The 16,787-nt window shown below is 42.4% G+C and overlaps 3 protein-coding genes across 3 annotated transcripts in view; 2 read left to right on the forward strand and 1 right to left on the reverse strand.

Annotated features, from left to right (window-relative positions):
- LOC309550094 (uncharacterized protein) overlaps nt 1–16,787 on the forward strand; it is a gene marked incomplete at both ends in the record, with an annotated part of 286,669 nt that overhangs the window by 151,440 nt on the left and 118,442 nt on the right. The window contains 4 exon segments of the mRNA XM_082250553.1: nt 10,038–10,538; nt 10,540–10,705; nt 10,707–10,874; nt 11,931–11,990. Coding sequence (XP_082106679.1) covers nt 10,038–10,538; nt 10,540–10,705; nt 10,707–10,874; nt 11,931–11,990 — 895 coding nt within the window.
- The window catches only part of LOC309549397 (uncharacterized protein), a gene marked incomplete at its 3' end in the record, with an annotated part of 167,859 nt that overhangs the window by 57,189 nt on the left and 93,883 nt on the right, over nt 1–16,787 (reverse strand). The window lies entirely within an intron of this gene.
- Nucleotides 7,057–8,674, forward strand: LOC309550096 (gastrula zinc finger protein XlCGF66.1-like; the record flags this gene model as incomplete). The annotated part of the gene is made up of 5 exons (XM_082250555.1): nt 7,057–7,280; nt 7,481–7,615; nt 7,702–7,825; nt 7,958–8,097; nt 8,669–8,674. Exons 1-5 carry the CDS (start codon nt 7,185–7,187, stop codon nt 8,672–8,674), a joined length of 501 nt encoding a protein of 166 aa, XP_082106681.1. The 5' UTR covers nt 7,057–7,184.

Here is a 16,787-nt window from a genome sequence, read left to right on the forward strand (position 1 = left end):
TGGCCATTGATAGCAGGAGAAAAATAAAAATGGAGTCATTACCTTTCATTGGCTGAGTACATTTTGTGGGGTAAGCTTTCACAAACACTTAGTGGTCTATTTAAAAAACAAAAATGAGTTAGGGCTCTTTCACACGAAGCGGACCGTATGTCCGCAAATCATCCTTTTTTTTGCGGATGATTTACGGACATAATGTAAGTCAATGGCATTGCGGATGTCAGCGGAATACCATCCGCTGACATCCGATTTTCTTCCTTTCAGTTCTGTTCCGCTTTTTGGAACGGAACAGAACCCTATTTTTCCTCCGTTCAAAAAACGGAAAGGAAGCAAAATCGTATGTCAGCGGTGTCATCCGCTGACATCCGCAATGCCCATAGACTTACATTATGTCCGTATATCGTCCGCACACGGATGGCATGATATGCGGACATACGGAGCAGATGACACAAGTGTCATCCGCTCCGTGAAAAAAAAAAGTGCCGGAGCGGATCGCAATTCTGGAGGGGGAGGGATCACGTGGACTTCTTGTGTGGTCATCGGATCAAGAACTCAATATTAAGCCTGGGATAGGAATTAACCTTTATGACCTTTGGCTCAAGATGTCTTCAATGACTGTGATTACCAACCCCCAGCTAGGGGTGTGGGTCTCAAGTCTGGACAAAAATAATCCTGGCATGAGAGGTTCAGGGAGGATGGATGAATGTTAGACTAGAGAAGTCCTCTTTCATCCCCCTTTGCCTCATTTCCTTTCCCCCTCTCCTTTTTTGTAACTGTAATGTATTTACATCCCTATTTTTAAATAGACCCAAACCTTATTTTAAGACCTAGTCGTCTTTCATTAGAATTCGAGACACCCCAAACAGGGTACATTTTACATATGGCACCCCAGGAAGCGTTTGGAAATCCTCAAAGCCACATAGAACCTACAGGACAGAATTGCCCTGATTCATATTCCAGAAAGAGACAAGGCTTCCTCATTTTTTGGATAACTGGTCATTTCCAAGCTTACCAGAGCCGTCAGTAGACCCTGAAAAAATTGTATTCCAAGAAGGTAATAATTATAAATATAAAAGTAACCACCCACTCTTGCATATATGGTTTGCATCTATAGTTGACACATAACTCCTCCCAATATACTAACATATGTATATGAAACTCAGAATAGAAATACATACATAGCAAAATGGCTTCTCTGTCCTTGACAAAGGGACATATGAAATAACCTTAATACGAACATCATTACATTATTGTTTTGTCACGTTTTTGGGGTCGTTTTCGATATGTGCCAAGAGAGGTCACACAAACACTTAAAACTATAAAATGTATTAAAAGTAATGACAGATAAAGATCAAGAAAATATAACAAGAATACTTAACCACTTGCCGACCGCCTCCTGTATTTTTACTGCGGCAGGCTGGCTCCTACAGTCCTCACGAAGCGTGCGTCACGCACGCGAAACGCGTTGACGTCACACGCCGGCCCCGCACAACCCGGAAGAGCCACCAATGCGCTCCAACTCCTACTCACGGCGCGGAAGTTCAGTCTCAAACCTGGAACACGCCGTCCCCACGAGGTTGGCTGGAGTCGCAGCTAGATGCCGGGCCCTTACCAAGACGCTACCCAGAAAAAACGAGCAGAAGGCTACATGATTTAAACGCCTTAAATGAACGGTGAGCATAAAATCATACATTGATAGGGGGATAGAGAAAAGGCCATGACCACCAAGCTGTCTATGGACACTCAGGTGATACCTGCTAACTAACGGAAGGCCAGTATTTGGCCCATGATTAAATTCATTCCCATGAGATACAGCCTAGTAATGGTGTGAGCCCGCGCAGAAAATCCTTTGTACTGCGTCTCTCCCCTGCTCCCGCACCTTGCAATTTCTGAAAATATAAGTGACTTTCTGCTCCAGAGGAACGTCTGTTGGCTCGACAATGTTGCCCCATTTACAAGAGGAACTGTATAACACCTCCTAAATAACAAATTTGCCCCCGATCAAAACGGGATTGGCTCTATGTACTTCAATTCAGTTTACTTGGTCTGCAGATATTCCTTTAGACACCGCCTCCCCCATGGGAAAATTCTAAATTTATCAGCATCCGCAATTTTGATGTGAGAGTTTAGTCTGCTATTAAGCACACTGCTGAAATTTAATAGTGAATTGTATAGTCTATGACTGAACCTCTTGATTATATAATGATAGCCGTATAGTGCTGAGTTGCTAAAATGGTAATATGTAAGAAGGTCATGATCCCTTGTTATCTGGTGGTACATTTTCAGTTTATTATTACATCTTGATCAAGTTTATATTGTGGCATGATTAACCTATGGATCCCTGAGCTCACCGCATCAACAAACTCCGTAAGGAGTGCATGCGGCTTGCCAAGGTTCCCATTGGTTTGATCTTCCGGAGTATGTGTGAGGCCGGCCTTGTGTGAGTGTGTCGTTGTTTTTATGTGTCATATATGTCTTCTGTTGCTATCTTTGAGCCTGTTGACATTTGTAATGTACTCCCCATAATGGGGCTATTTTAGATCATGTCTCAATTTTGATCCTTAATAAAGTTTTTCACTTTTTCACTGAGTTGGTTTGAGCATCCCTTTCTTGCAGCCGTTCCAAGGGGTTGTCTATGGCCCCTTAAATTGTATTTTGGCTCCTACAGGCTCCTACGTAGATCTACGTCGCTCGCCTGAAGGCAGCTAGAGGGCGAGCGCGCGCCGCAGTCGGCACGCTTCCGCCCCCGCCGGCGTGCTACCGCTCATCAGTGGGGAAGCCGATGCGTGTGTCAGGTGGTTCAGATTGCCGTCTGACACCCTTGATCGTTCCCCGCTGAGAGAGAAGGGTGGTCGGATGTTGTAAACACAGCTGACCGTTCTCTCTGGGATGATCACAGAGCCCCTTGATCCTTCTATATAGGATCCCATGTCTTTGTGATCATCTCACAAGCCATGCCCCCCCACAGTTAGAATCACTCCCCTAGGTACACATTTAACCCCTTGAACCCATAGGGTTAACCCCTTCCCTGCCAGTGTCATTATTACAGTAACAGTGCATTTTTCTAGCACTGATTACTGTAGTAATCACTGGTACCCCCAAAAGTGTCAAAAATGTCAGTCAGGGGACCGATCTGTCCACCGCAATGTCGCAGTCCCGCAAAAAAAATCGCAGATCGCCGCCATTACTAATAAAAAAAAAAAAAAACAATAAAAATGACAAATCTTTGCCGTAGTTAGTAAATGCGATAACTTTTGCGCAAACCCATCAAAATACGCTTATTGTGATTTTTTTTTTTTTTTTGTTTACCAAAAATATGTAGCAGAAAATAAATTGCCTAAAATGTTAAAACATTTTGATTTATAATTATTTTTTTGGGAATGTTATATATCAGAAAGTGAAAAATATTGTCGCACTTTTTTTTAAAAATTAAAAATCGCACATGTGATCAAATACCACCAAAAGAAAGCTCTATTTGTAGGACAAAAAGGACGTACATTTAATTTGGGTACAATGTCGCACGACTGCGCAATTGTCCGTTAAAGTAACGCAGTGCCGAATTGCATAATATGGCCTGGTCAGGAATCTTCCGGTCTTAAAGTGGTTAAAAATATGCTCATTGAGAATTTTTTTTGTCAAAGACATGTAGCTAAATACATTTTGGCCTAAATATATGACAAACATTTTATATATTGGATATTTTTTAACAGTCAAAGTAGAAAATGTCAATTTTTCTGAAAATGTTTATTAATATCGCAAAAAATAAAAAGCGCACATGTGATCAAATACCACCAAAAGAAAGCTTTGTTTGTGGGAAAAAAAGGACATAAACTTTGTTTGGGTACAGCATTGCATGAGCGCGCAAAAGTTGCGCAGTGCCAAGTTGAAAATGTGGCCTGGTCATTGAGCAGCAAAATCTTCCGGGGCTAAAGTGGTTATACACAGTACATACACACACAGCACAAGGCCACACTACCAGACGTTTCTTGGAGCTGCAGTTCCTCTGAGCTCCACAAGGTGGTGATCTCTCTTCTACCCAGACAGGAAGTCTCTATGAAATACAGACAGGAAGTGAGGTCAGGTATAGACAGGAAGTTCCGGGTGAGAGGTGAGTTGGGAGGAAGTAGAGAGAAGATATCACTGGAAGTGGCAGCAGAGGAGGTAATAAGATCTTATTTTCTATTTACACCCAGTTACCCCCCCCCCCCCTTTATGTCCGTCCTCTTCCTCCATAGTCACTGTGACATCTTTTATCTCCAGCAGATGATGATACACACATATATAGTGTGGAAACCTAGATTAGCCCCTTCAGGGGGATCAGTTGATGAATAATATATCTTTCTTCCAAAGCTGGCCATACATGGTTCAGTTTTAAGCCCCGTACACACGTACCGATTGTCTGCCGTAAATATTCGGCCGCCGACCGATCGCCGATTGTAGGCTTGTTAGTATGATGCTTCCGACAGCCGACAGCGCATTTTCGGCTGAACAGAATCTGTCGTGCAGACTTTAAAATATTTGTTGGCTGTCACCAGAACGGCCGATTGTTCGCCAGTCAGTACAGATTTCGACCGACAGACAGCAGATTAGCAAGACTGGGCATGTTTAGAAAAGAAAAAAGACAAGGAAAGTTAACCATCACATGACATCACTTCTGCAGTCGGCTGTTGTTGGCCGACAAAATTTGTGTGCAGTCTTTTGCAGTTTTCAACAGACACGACAGCCCTGGACAAAAGACGACCGATCGTTCGGCTGACGATCAGTACGTGTGTACGGGGCTTTATCGTTCAGCCAGCGGGATGAGAGAAAAAAAAAACAGAAGCGATCCCCCCCATCCAAACATTGGAGGGGGATGGAGGAATCCTCCCCGCTGCACTATTGTATTCTGACAATGGGGGGTGCTCCTCCGCTCTCAGAATACACAGATCAATGATGAAGCTATTGGCTGCAGACGCTGATGGAGTGACTTTTATCCGGCAGTGACCACACATGGATGGAAATGTGAGCGATCCCTGCTGAACCAGCTGAATTTCCATGTATCTATGGTTACCTTAAAGTGGAGTTCCACCCTATTTTTCCTAACAACCTGAAAAGGAATTGGATAGTTATTATTTATTATTTTTTTTTCACTTACCTAATTTTTTATGAAAATTAACTTATCTTCCTTCCACCTCCTCCCTCTGTGGCCGCGGCCCCCGACGTCACTTCCTCCTTTGCATTGACTCCTGGGAGATGAGCGTCATCAATCCCAGGAGTCAATGCGCCTGCACCGGTGTCCCTCGGCACTTCCGGGGCAGGCGCGTCATTCCCTGCTGAATGAATGAGAACAGCTTCTGGGCATGCGCAGGAGCTGCTGCGGAATGGCGCGCCTGCCCTGGTAGTGACGAGCATGGCCTTCTGGGACTCCGACATCCAGGAAGAGGGACGCGATGAGGGACGCTCCGGCTTCAGCTGCCCACACCACAGATGGCAGCGCTGGACAAGAAATTTACAAGGTAAGTATTTCATCCTGCAGGTAAGCTAAACAGGGGACAGTTTAGAGGCTATCGTTGCTTAATCACTTGGCGACCGCCCCGTAGGCAGCCGCTCCTCGGCAAAGCGACGTAGTACTACGTCGCTCACTAAGGAGACTCTAGGGGGCTATTCTGAGAGTCTATTCTGTGGAGGGAGGAAGCAAGAAAGGATTGGAAGCCTAGCTAAAAGAAACAACTTGGACAACCCCGGCAGTAAAGCTACAGATGCTTCCGGGAGGCAAAAGCCTACAGGCCAAGACGGAATAGACCTCAGTGGAAAGATTCTAAGTGTGGAGGAATCTTAGAGGTGATCGAAGGTACATTGGAGGCTCATTCCTATTGATATCCTGGGGGACACCAAGGCAGTGTAGTATCCTGCATCTGAGGCTGGAGGCTGATTTGGAGGTGTAGCTGGATATACATAAGGCTCATAATTCTGCTTAGTCTGGTGAGTGGATCCCCAAGAGGGTTCTTTGGAAGCACTGGTCACTTTTGTGTGGAGCACGATATTCAGCACTTTATATCCAAGTGGACTATTTACTACCTTTGGACTGCACTATATTTATATATTTTTTTGCACATTTGGCACATTTTATTCAATATATATTCTTCTGCACTTTAACCAATCATATGTTATATATTTCTGTATTTTATTAATTCATGTGGTTATATGATTATATATCTTTTTAGCACTGATGCACTTTTTTGATAATATCATTTTTAGAGTTTACAATTTTTAGTGCACTCTATATTTATTCCTATACGCCTGGTAGCGCTGTTTTAAAATTGTATTCCATTGCTCTCTTAGTTTTATTCTAAGTGTACAGCAGCTGCAGGTAGGACTAGTACACATTTATTTAGCACAGGTTTTAATATTATTATTTTTGTTCACATTTCTTCAAAATTGTCGCTCTTTTTTTGTTTATAGCGCAAAAAATAAAAATTGCACAGGTGATCAAATAACACCAACAGAAAGCTCTGTTTGTGGGAAAAAAAGGACATCAATTTAGTTTGAGTACAGCGTCGCACGCCCGCGCAATTGTCCGTTAAAGTAACGCAATGCAGAATCGCAAAATAGGGCCTGGTCATTGAGCAGCCAAATCATCTAGGCTTAAAGTGGTTAAGTGCACTGGCCCTGACTGTCCTAGGGGTGTTTTTATCTCAAAAAAATGTTTTGCCCGGAACTCCGCTTTAAGTAACTTCCTCCCCTCCTCCTCTCCTTCATTATGTAAGTCATGCTGAGATAATCTCCCATTGGCTGAGCAATATTCTCATTTGTCTCTGAGCTCCTTCTTGCGATTCCTCGTCCAGCCTGTTGTTTCCTTGGATTGATTTTCTGTGTATTGACCCCGGCTTCATCTCTTGGATGCGCTCGTCTGTTGCTTGCCCTGACCTTTATCCTGATTCCTGGATCTCCTCCTCATCTCACACCCAACATGGAGAATGAGATTTGTGATCCAGGTGGCCAAATTTTACGAGAATCCCAGACCCCAAGAATCATAAAAAACACTAAACTGTCCAGATTAAATATTTTCTCACTGGGACCATAGAGCTAAAATCCATACTGACCTTCATATTATCTCCTGATATCCTCATTCTATTATTGTACAACCAATACCAATCCAGATAATTCTCTGTTATCAATGTTATCTGTCTACAGGGAAACCTTCATAGATGACGGCACCAATGAGGATGGAGGAGGACCGGAGTCACATGACTGAGAAGATACTAAACCTCACCCTGGAGATCATCTACCTGCTGACCGGAGAGGTGAGGAGGATTCTGGGAGGTCACATGACATCACTCTTATCTCTATTAATAAAACACAGACTTGACCGGAGAGGTGAGGAGGATTCTGGGAGGTCACATGACATCACTCTTATCTCTATTATTAAAACACAGACCTGACTGGAGAGGTGAGGAGGATTCTGGGATTTTAACATGATATTCCTATTGGTTCCTCAATACAGAGATTTCCTCTTCTGAAGTCAGGTGATCATATGACCACCACAATGCTTCCATGTGACTCCCTAAAACCTGAGAGACACAACATGCAGAAGATTCTAGAAGTCACCAAGAAGATGATGGAGCTGCTGACAGGAGAGGTGAGCGGTGCTGGGAATTCTGGGACATTATCTAGTAACAGACAAGGGATGTGTCTGGATGGTGACTGTATCATTGTGTGTGTCAGGTTCCTATAAGGTGTCAGGATGTCACTGTCTATTTCTCCATGGAGGAGTGGGAGTATATAGAAGGACACAAGGATCTCTACAAGGACGTCATGATGGAGAATCAGCCGCCCCTCACATCACCGGGTAAGAGGAGACTTTATTGTAAAGGAGAGAGCAGTAAGGAGGCTCCACCTAGATCCCCCATCATCTGATAAACACATAGAAACAATGTATTCAGTCAGTGTGTGTGTTTCCTACAGTGTGTGTCTCCTACAGATGGATCCAGTAAAGGGAACCCACCAGAGAGATGTCCCTGTCCTCTGTATTCCCGGGATTCCACAGAGGAAGGTCACACCGTCCCTCACTGTTACAAGGTTGGTGGGATGGAGCTTATAAAACAGACTCATGGAGACAATGTGTGGATTTTTTATGTGATGAAAATAATAAAGCTTATATTTTACAGATGATATTCTCTCTAATTTTCTTGATTTAGAGTGGTGATCCAATCGATATAGAATTTGAGGTTAAAGCAACAGAAGAAGAGAGGTATGTGAGGGATGATCAGCATTCTATGGAGGAGGATGGAATAACGGGGACATTTATAGAGGAGGACACTCCTACAGAGATCAGCACAGGTGGGCCATTAACACTAAATACATTCCTCCACCCATACTGCTCACTGATTGGTCCACACTAGGGCAAGGGCCAGATGATATCAGCCTGTTGCCACTGACTACTGAATACCAATAATATGAGTCTTATCCCCTGCACTATATACTCTATATTGTACATTACATGCTCCTGACCCCTGCACTATATACTGTATGGTGTACATTACATACTCCTAACCCCTGCACTATATACTCTATGTTGTACATTACATACTCCTGACCCCTGCACTATATGCTCTATGTTGTACATTACATACTCCTGACCCCTGCACTATATACTCTATGTTTTACATTACATCATTCTAATACTATATAGTCCTAACTTTTGGATCCTATATAATAAGTTGTACATTACATAGGCCTTACTTCTTTTACATCCATTTTCTACCAGCTGGACATTTTATATCTGATGATTTGATTGGAGGACAGACTTTTACATGTTGATAATAATGTGATAACATCCTCAAACTTTGGAACCTTAGACAGAAAGTGATAATGAGGGAGGAGTCAATAACAATTATAATAATACAATAATAATCAATGATGGTGGTCTTCAGGATCAGTCCAGTCTTCATCTTGGTTGTTCTCCCCCCATCCTCACTCTCTGACCTCTGGTGGGGCTCAGCCCCGCTGTTATTCATGACTAAACCGTGGACTAAATAAGGAAGTGCAGGACATCTTGTGTTAGGAAGATGGCAATGAGTGATAGAGGGGGAGGGGACACTCTTCCTATAATCCCCTCATCACTGTCACTCCTATAAAAGACAGTTCTCGTTGTTTCCTCACTCTCTGACTGAGGTCCATGAATAAAGAATTGAACTGGTAGGAGATCAGAGGACCCATTTACTAGTTACCATGATGTTGGAATTGTAAGATCCTCAGAGACAAAGCTGCCTGATGTGGGCGGAGTCCTGGTTTAGGGAAACCAATTTGCTGATGTCTAGTAATAATCTTTTTATTCCTATTTTAGTACATGGATGGGAGATGAGGAAAACCTCAGAGGATTGTCTCACTTTGTCTCCAGACTGTAAAGTAGAAGATGAGGACATCACACAGTATAGTCCAGGAGAAAATCCGGCTACCTCAAATGCCCATCCGGCACCACACAGTGTAGATAGACCATCGTATTCCTCTTATCCTGAGGAACCTCAGACTGTGAAGGACAGTTCCGGACCATCGTATTCCTCTTATCCTGAGGAACCTCAGAAAGTGAGGGACAGTGCTGAACCATCGTATTCCTCTTATCCTGAGGAACCTCCGACTGGAAGGGACAGTGCCGGACCATCGTATTCCTCTTACCCTGAGGAACCTCAGACTGTGAGGGACAGTGCTGGACCATCGTATTCCTCATATCCTGAGGAACCTCAGACTGTAAGGGACAGTGCCGGACCATCGTATTCCTCTTATCCTGAGGAACCTCAGACTGTGAGGGACAGTTCCGGACCATCGTATTCCTCTTATCCTGAGGAACCTCAGACTGTGAGGGATGGTGCCGGACCATCATATTCCTCTTATCCTGAGGAACCTCAGACTGTGAGGGACGGTGCCGGACCATCGTATTCCTCTTATCCTGAGGAACCTCAGACTGTGAGGGACGGTGCTGTCCTTCCAGCAGATAAGAGGTTTTCCTGTCCTGAGTGCGGGAAGTGTTTCCGTTCTAAAAACCATCTTAATGTGCATATAAGATCTCACACAGGGGAAAAGCCATTTTCCTGTCCTGAGTGCAGGAAATGTTTTTCACAGAAGTCCAATCTTTACCTACATCTGAGATCTCACACAGGGGAGAAGCCGTATTCCTGTCCAGAGTGTGGGAAATGTTTTGTACAACAATCACATCTTGTCACACATCAAAGGCTTCACACGGGGGAAAAACCGTTCTCCTGTTCTGAGTGCAGGAAATGTTTTTCAGAGAAGTCCAGTCTTTACAAACATCAGAGATCTCACACAGGGGAGAAGCCGTATTCCTGTCCCGAGTGCGGGAAATGTTTTTCACAGAAATGTAATCTTTACAAACATCAAAGATCTCACACAGGGGAGAAGCCGTATTCCTGTCCTGAGTGCGGGAAATGTTTTGTAGAACAATCACATCTTGTCACACATCAAAGGCTTCACACGGGGGAAAAACTGTTCTGTTCTGAGTCCTGGAAATGTTTTTCAGAGAAGTCCAGTCTTTACAAACATCAGAGATGAGAAGCCGTATTCCTGTCCTGAGTGCTGGAAATGTTTTTCACAGAAGTGTAATTTTTACAAACATCAAAGATCTCACACAGGGGAGAAGCCGTATTCCTGTCCTGAGTGCGGGAAATGTTTTGTAGAACAATCATATCTTGTCACACATCAAAGGCTTCACACGGGGGGAAAAAACGTTCACCTGTCCTGAGTGCGGGAAATGTTTTTCAGAGAAGTCCAGTCTTTACAAACATCAGAGATTGCACATGGGGGAGAAGCCGTATTCCTGTCCTGAGTGCGGGAAATGTTTTTCACAGAAGTGTAATCTTTACAAACATCAAAGATCTCACACGTTCAGAATACTGACAAAAAGGGTATGATCTCTAGTGTTTATGTCATGCTTATGGGCTCCTTGCAGGCCCCGTCCACCCTTCCAGCCAGGAATGGCTGGGAGAGGGATTTGGGCCCTATTGACAGTGTGGCCTGGGAACTCTGCCTTTCCTCAATACCGTTGGTATCTGTGTCGGCCTTGCAGAAGGTCTCCTACCTGTTCCTATTTCATAGGGCATACAGAACCCCCGGTTCATCTCTTTAAATGAGGATGCAGACCAACTCTCGACTGTCCGAAATTTGAGAGAGATCAGGGCATTCTTATGCATATGTTATGGCGGTGCCCCAAGCTCTTTCATCTGCCTAAAGATCCGGTGGTGTGTCTCCTTGGTGCACTGGAGGAGGAGACCCTTACTCCGAATGCTCACGTGGCTTTCCTACGTTTGTTGTACCTGGTTCGTAAACTTATCGCCCGGTGTTGGATCTCCTCCAGGGTGCCAACGAGGGCACAATGGATCGCACAGGTTAATGGTCTACTGATTAGGGAAAAGGTGACCTACTAACATCGTAAGGCTCATAAGAAGTTCTACTCTCTCTGGCAACCATGGTTGGATGACCCTTCCCTGGCGCCACACTTATTGGTTATGGATAGGCTTCTGGAAGGTTGAGGTGCTGAATGCATTACTGTATTGTGTCACTATCTAACTCGCAGTGGAATGTCCATCTCTACCCCCCCCCCCCCCCTCCCCATCTCTTCCCCTTCCTTCTTTCCTTCCCACTTTCCCTTTTTTTTTTTTCTCATCCCATGCAGTTAGGTATGTTTTACTGTTCAGTCCTGAAGGTTGTTGAGCATTGGTCCAGGTTCTGTACGCAGGTTCCCTGATTTGATAGTATGCTCCTGTTTTAATTTACCATGTTGTGTTTGTTCTTTGCATTGTTTTCAATGTACTGGCCTTTGGGCTTTATTTTCTTTCTCCTTATGGATACATGTTATACTGTTAAACAATGCTTGTACCATGCGTTCCTTGTGCTCAATAAACGTTACTTTATTTTTCTTGGAAAAAAAAAGATCTCACAAGGGAGAGAAGCCGTCTTCCTGTCCTGAGTGCGGGAAATGTTTTGTAGAACAATCATATCTTGTCACACATCAAAGGCTTCACACAAGGAAAAAAGAAGCACACCCTGATATACATACACATCAGATATACTCCATGGCTGATCTTCATCATGTAAGAAACACTTCATAAGGAGATCAGAGATCACCAAAGACATGGATGAAGTGTTGTCCCGAGTTGGCCATTGATAGTAGGAGAAAAATAAAAATGGAGTCATTACCTTTCATTGGTTGAGTACATTTTATGTGGGAAGATTTCACAAACAAAGAAATGTTTAACCACTTGCCGATCGCCCCATGCAGTTTTACTGCCAGGCTGGTTCAGCTGCGCGCTGGGGGGTGAGCACGCTCTGCCGGTGGTGTGCTCCCACCCCCACGAGGCAGCAGGGATGCCAACGCACTGGGCCGGCGGCTGCGATTGTCACTGGGCACCCCCGATCGCTTCCCGCTGAGAGAGGACGGTCAGATGTTGTACACACAGCTGACCGTTCTTCTCTCTGGAATGATCATAGAGCTCCTGTGACTCTTCTATATAGGAACAAAGGTCTCTATGGTCATTTCACAAGCCCCACCCCCATACAGTTAGAAAACACTCCCCTAGGCTCACCCTTAATCCTTTGATCACTCCTAGGTTAACCCCTTCCCTGCCAGTGTCGTTAGTAAAGTGACAGTGCATATTTTTAGCACTGATTACTGTATTAATGTCACTGGTCCCCCCAAAAATGCCAGTCAGGGGTCCGATCTGTCCACCGCAATGTCGCAGTCCCGATAAATATCGTCGCCATTACTAGTAAAAAAAAGAAATAAAAAAAATGACAAATCTTTCCCCTAGTTTGTAGACGCGATAACTTTTGCGCAAACCATTAAAAGTACGCTTATTGGGATTTTTTTTTTACCAAAAACATGTAGCAGAAAACAAATTGGCCTAAAATGATGAAAAAATTTGATTTTTTTTTTTTTTTTTTTATTGGGAATGTTATATAGCAGAATGTGAAAAATATTTATTTTTAGAATTGTCGCTCTTTTTTTGTTTATAGCACAAAAAATAAAAATCGCAGAAGTGATCAAATACCACCAAATGAAAGCTCTATTTGTGGGGAAAAAAAGACATCAATTTTATTTGGGTGCAGCGTCACATGTACACGCAATTGTCCATTAAAGTAACGCAATGCAGAATCACAAAATAGGGCCTGGGCATTAGGGGGGGGGGGGGATTCTTCCGGTCCAGAACTGGTTAACCACTTCAATAACGGCACTTTTACCCCCTTCCTGCCCTTGACAACTTTCATCTATCAGCGTTGTCCCACTGAATGACAATTGCGCTGTCATGTAACCCTAGCTCAATTTTTGTCACTTTGTTCACATAAATAGAGCTTTCTTTTCTGGAATTTAATCACCGCTGTTAATTATTATTTGCTAAATAAATGAAAAAAAGTCTGAAAATGTTATTAAAAAATAAAAACACGTTTTCTTTGTTTCTGTTATAAAATTATGCAAATAAATAATTGTCCTTCATAAATTTCACCCAAAATGTATTCTGCTGCATTTCTTTGGTGAAAATACCCCAAATCCGTGTATATTATTTATCTGTAGGAAAGTTATAAAGTCCACAAACTATGATATATATATATATACAGTCTACAAACTATGATATATATACAGTCCACAAACTATGATTATACAGTGTGTGTGTATATATATATATATATATATATATATATATATATATATATATACAGTCTACAAACTGAGATATATATATATACATATATTTGTAAATATTAAAAGGGGATAGGGAATTGGCGCTGCCTGGGAAAGGACCAAATATCAATTATTTATCACAAATATAGATATAAATATAGTAAATCGTACTTGGAAGTAATCACTATTTCTACCAAGCAAAATAAATATATATCTTGTACCAGAGTATATAAAAACAAGTATTATTTCTCATAAAACCAAAGTATTGTATTTGCAAAGTGACTAGTGATATAGTGATAAAAAATAATATATAAACAATACTTGTGAACAATATGATTATATAGGTGACATTGACTATATATACATAAAAGATATTGTACTTACTATTAAAAACATGTTCAAAAATATATCTATATTAAAGTGCAAGGTGCTAAGTGAATAAATATATCCGTGATACTGAGATGTGTGTATATCAATAAAGTGCACAGTGAGATATATGTGAAACAATCTCTTCCCCAGTAACTAAATACTATGAAAATGAAATGTCCAAACTGGGGATATATAAAAGTGGATATGCCTCTTCATCAGTGCCACCTCATTAGTGCCCATCAGTGCCGCCTCATCAGTGCTGCAAATCAGTCCGCCTATCATTACTCATCATTGCTGCATATTAGTGCCTCTTCATCAGTGCCACCTCATTAGTGCCCATCAGTGCCGCCTCATCAGTGCTGCAAATCAGTCCGCCTATCATTACTCACCATTGCTGCATATTAGTGCCTTTTCATTAGTGCCCATCATTGCTGCAAATCAGTCCGCCTATCATTACTCATCATTGCTGCATATTAGTGCCCATCAGTGCTGCAAATCAGTCCGCCTATCATAACTCATCATTGCTGCATATTAGTGCCTCTTCATCAGTGCCACCTCATTAGTGCCCATCAGTGCCGCCTCATCAGTGCACATCAGTGCTGCAAATCAGTCCGCCTATCATTACTCATCATTGCTGAATATTAGTGCCTCCTCATTAGTGCCCATCCGTGCCGCCTCATCAGTGCCCATCAGTGAAGGAGAAAAATTACTTATTTACAAGATTTTATAACAGAAATCAAGAAAACTTTTTTTAATTTTCAGGCTTTTTTCATTTGTTTAGCAAAACATAAAATCCCCACTGGTGATTAAATAGCACCAAAAGAAAGCTTTATCTGTCTCAAAAAAACGATACAAATGTAATTTGGGTACAGCGTTGCCTAACTGAGCAATTGTCATTCAAAGTGTTACGGCACTGAAAGCTGAAAATTGGCCTGGGCAGGAAGAGGGTGAAAGTGTCCGGTTTTGAAGGGGTTAATTATCCCAACCACTGATTTAAAACAAAAAATACCAAATTTGGCTATTAAATGGCAAGAACTATCATAGGAGTTAGTGGCCCAATGTTGGTAATTTCAATAATAAACCAATGGAAAAAACATACAACCAGCAGGAAGCCTAATGTCCTTTATGTTTTACCCCCATTCACAGAGAAGGAATGTACATGAACTTTCCCCTGGCTAACTGCTTTGCATTTTGTATGAATAGACCCCTAAATGTCAGGAGACGTTTATATAAAGATGGGAAGTATGGAGCTGATAAATGAATAGACCTCCTAGCAATGTTATTACCAGGCTGCAGCTAGGGGGAGCTCTAATGTGACCACAGCAGAGTGATCCCATCTAGCTCACATTAACCCTTTCACTGCCAGAGCTGTGTTTGCATTATTTTTGCACACATGGTAAAATGCAGATATTAGGCCTGAAGATTAGATAAAACCCCCAAACATATATTTTCTGAAATCAGAGGCCCTGGAGAATAAAATGGTGGTAATTGTTAAGGTGTTCCCCGTACACAAATGTCACTTTCATATCCGGGTTTATTTTCTCCTTTCCTACATTTTCTATGGTGTGATCTTTTCTACAATACTTTGTTATAATAATGTAACACATTGTGTATTGTAGTGTACACAAATTATTACTGACTCCGCCTCCACATTCCAGACACTTGATCATCCTCACCAATTGGATTTCTTCCTTTACTATTTCCTGATTCTATGATTCTTGTTAAAAGTAAAATGACAATAAAAAATGTATTGGACAGAAAGAGTTGTGTGTCTGTGCAATTATGACGAACTTTGCTCATAGATGACACTTAAAGTTCAAATGATTTTTATTAAAGAGGAAGTAAAGTCGAAAAAAAAAATGAGAAAAAAAAAAGCCCTGTAAAGAGAAAGGCATAATGAGCTAGTATGCATCGCATACTAGCTCATTATGTAGTACTTACCTTAAAACGAAGCCCCCGCCGTGCCGCCACCTCAGCGACAGGACGGCGACATGTCCTGCCGTCCTGCTTCCGAGTTCGCGTCCTCCGGCCATCTGATTGCATCACTCCCGCGCCTGCGCGCGGGAGCCGCCGTTCACGGCACTGAGCTCTGAAGGAACGGCACGGGTGGCCGTTCCCTCAGAGCGCCTGCGCCGATGACGTCATCGGCAGATTGCACTGTAAATATCTCCTAAACGGTGCAAGTTTGGGAGATATTTATAGCACCTATAGGTTAATATAGGCTTACCTATAGGTAAAAGTTATACAAGTGGGTTTACAACCTCTTTAAATATTTGAGAGCTTACACAATGTAGACGAAACATACAAGGTCACATGATACCAAATAACACATGACAAGTGTGTAAGAGTGATATAATACATGGGTAAGGTTCAATAGTGGGTGGAAAAAAAAACAAAAGCTAGACTATGTCATATTTCTATAAAGAGCATGAAGTTGAAGGAAGGAGGAGCATAGGAATAGGGCATGAGGAGGGGGGTAGGCATGAGGAGGGGGGGGGATAAGGGAAGAGTTATAACAACAACTGGGGGAACTCCGGATACCAGTCTAGACAGAATTTGTATAACATACTCCATTTTGTTTGAGCTACCAGAATGTAACTGTACATTTAAGATTGTGCATCCATAAAGACCAAGAATATAGAAATTTATCATAGCTAAAGCTCCGAAGAGCAAACCTCTTTTCCATATCACATTGATCATTTAGGTCGTTGATCGTCTCAGTAAAAGGGACATTGGAGGTTATCCACAATCT

Source organism: Pelophylax lessonae (genome assembly GCF_965119305.1).
Source record: "Pelophylax lessonae genome assembly, chromosome: 3".
NCBI classification, from domain to species: Eukaryota; Metazoa; Chordata; class Amphibia; order Anura; family Ranidae; genus Pelophylax; species Pelophylax lessonae.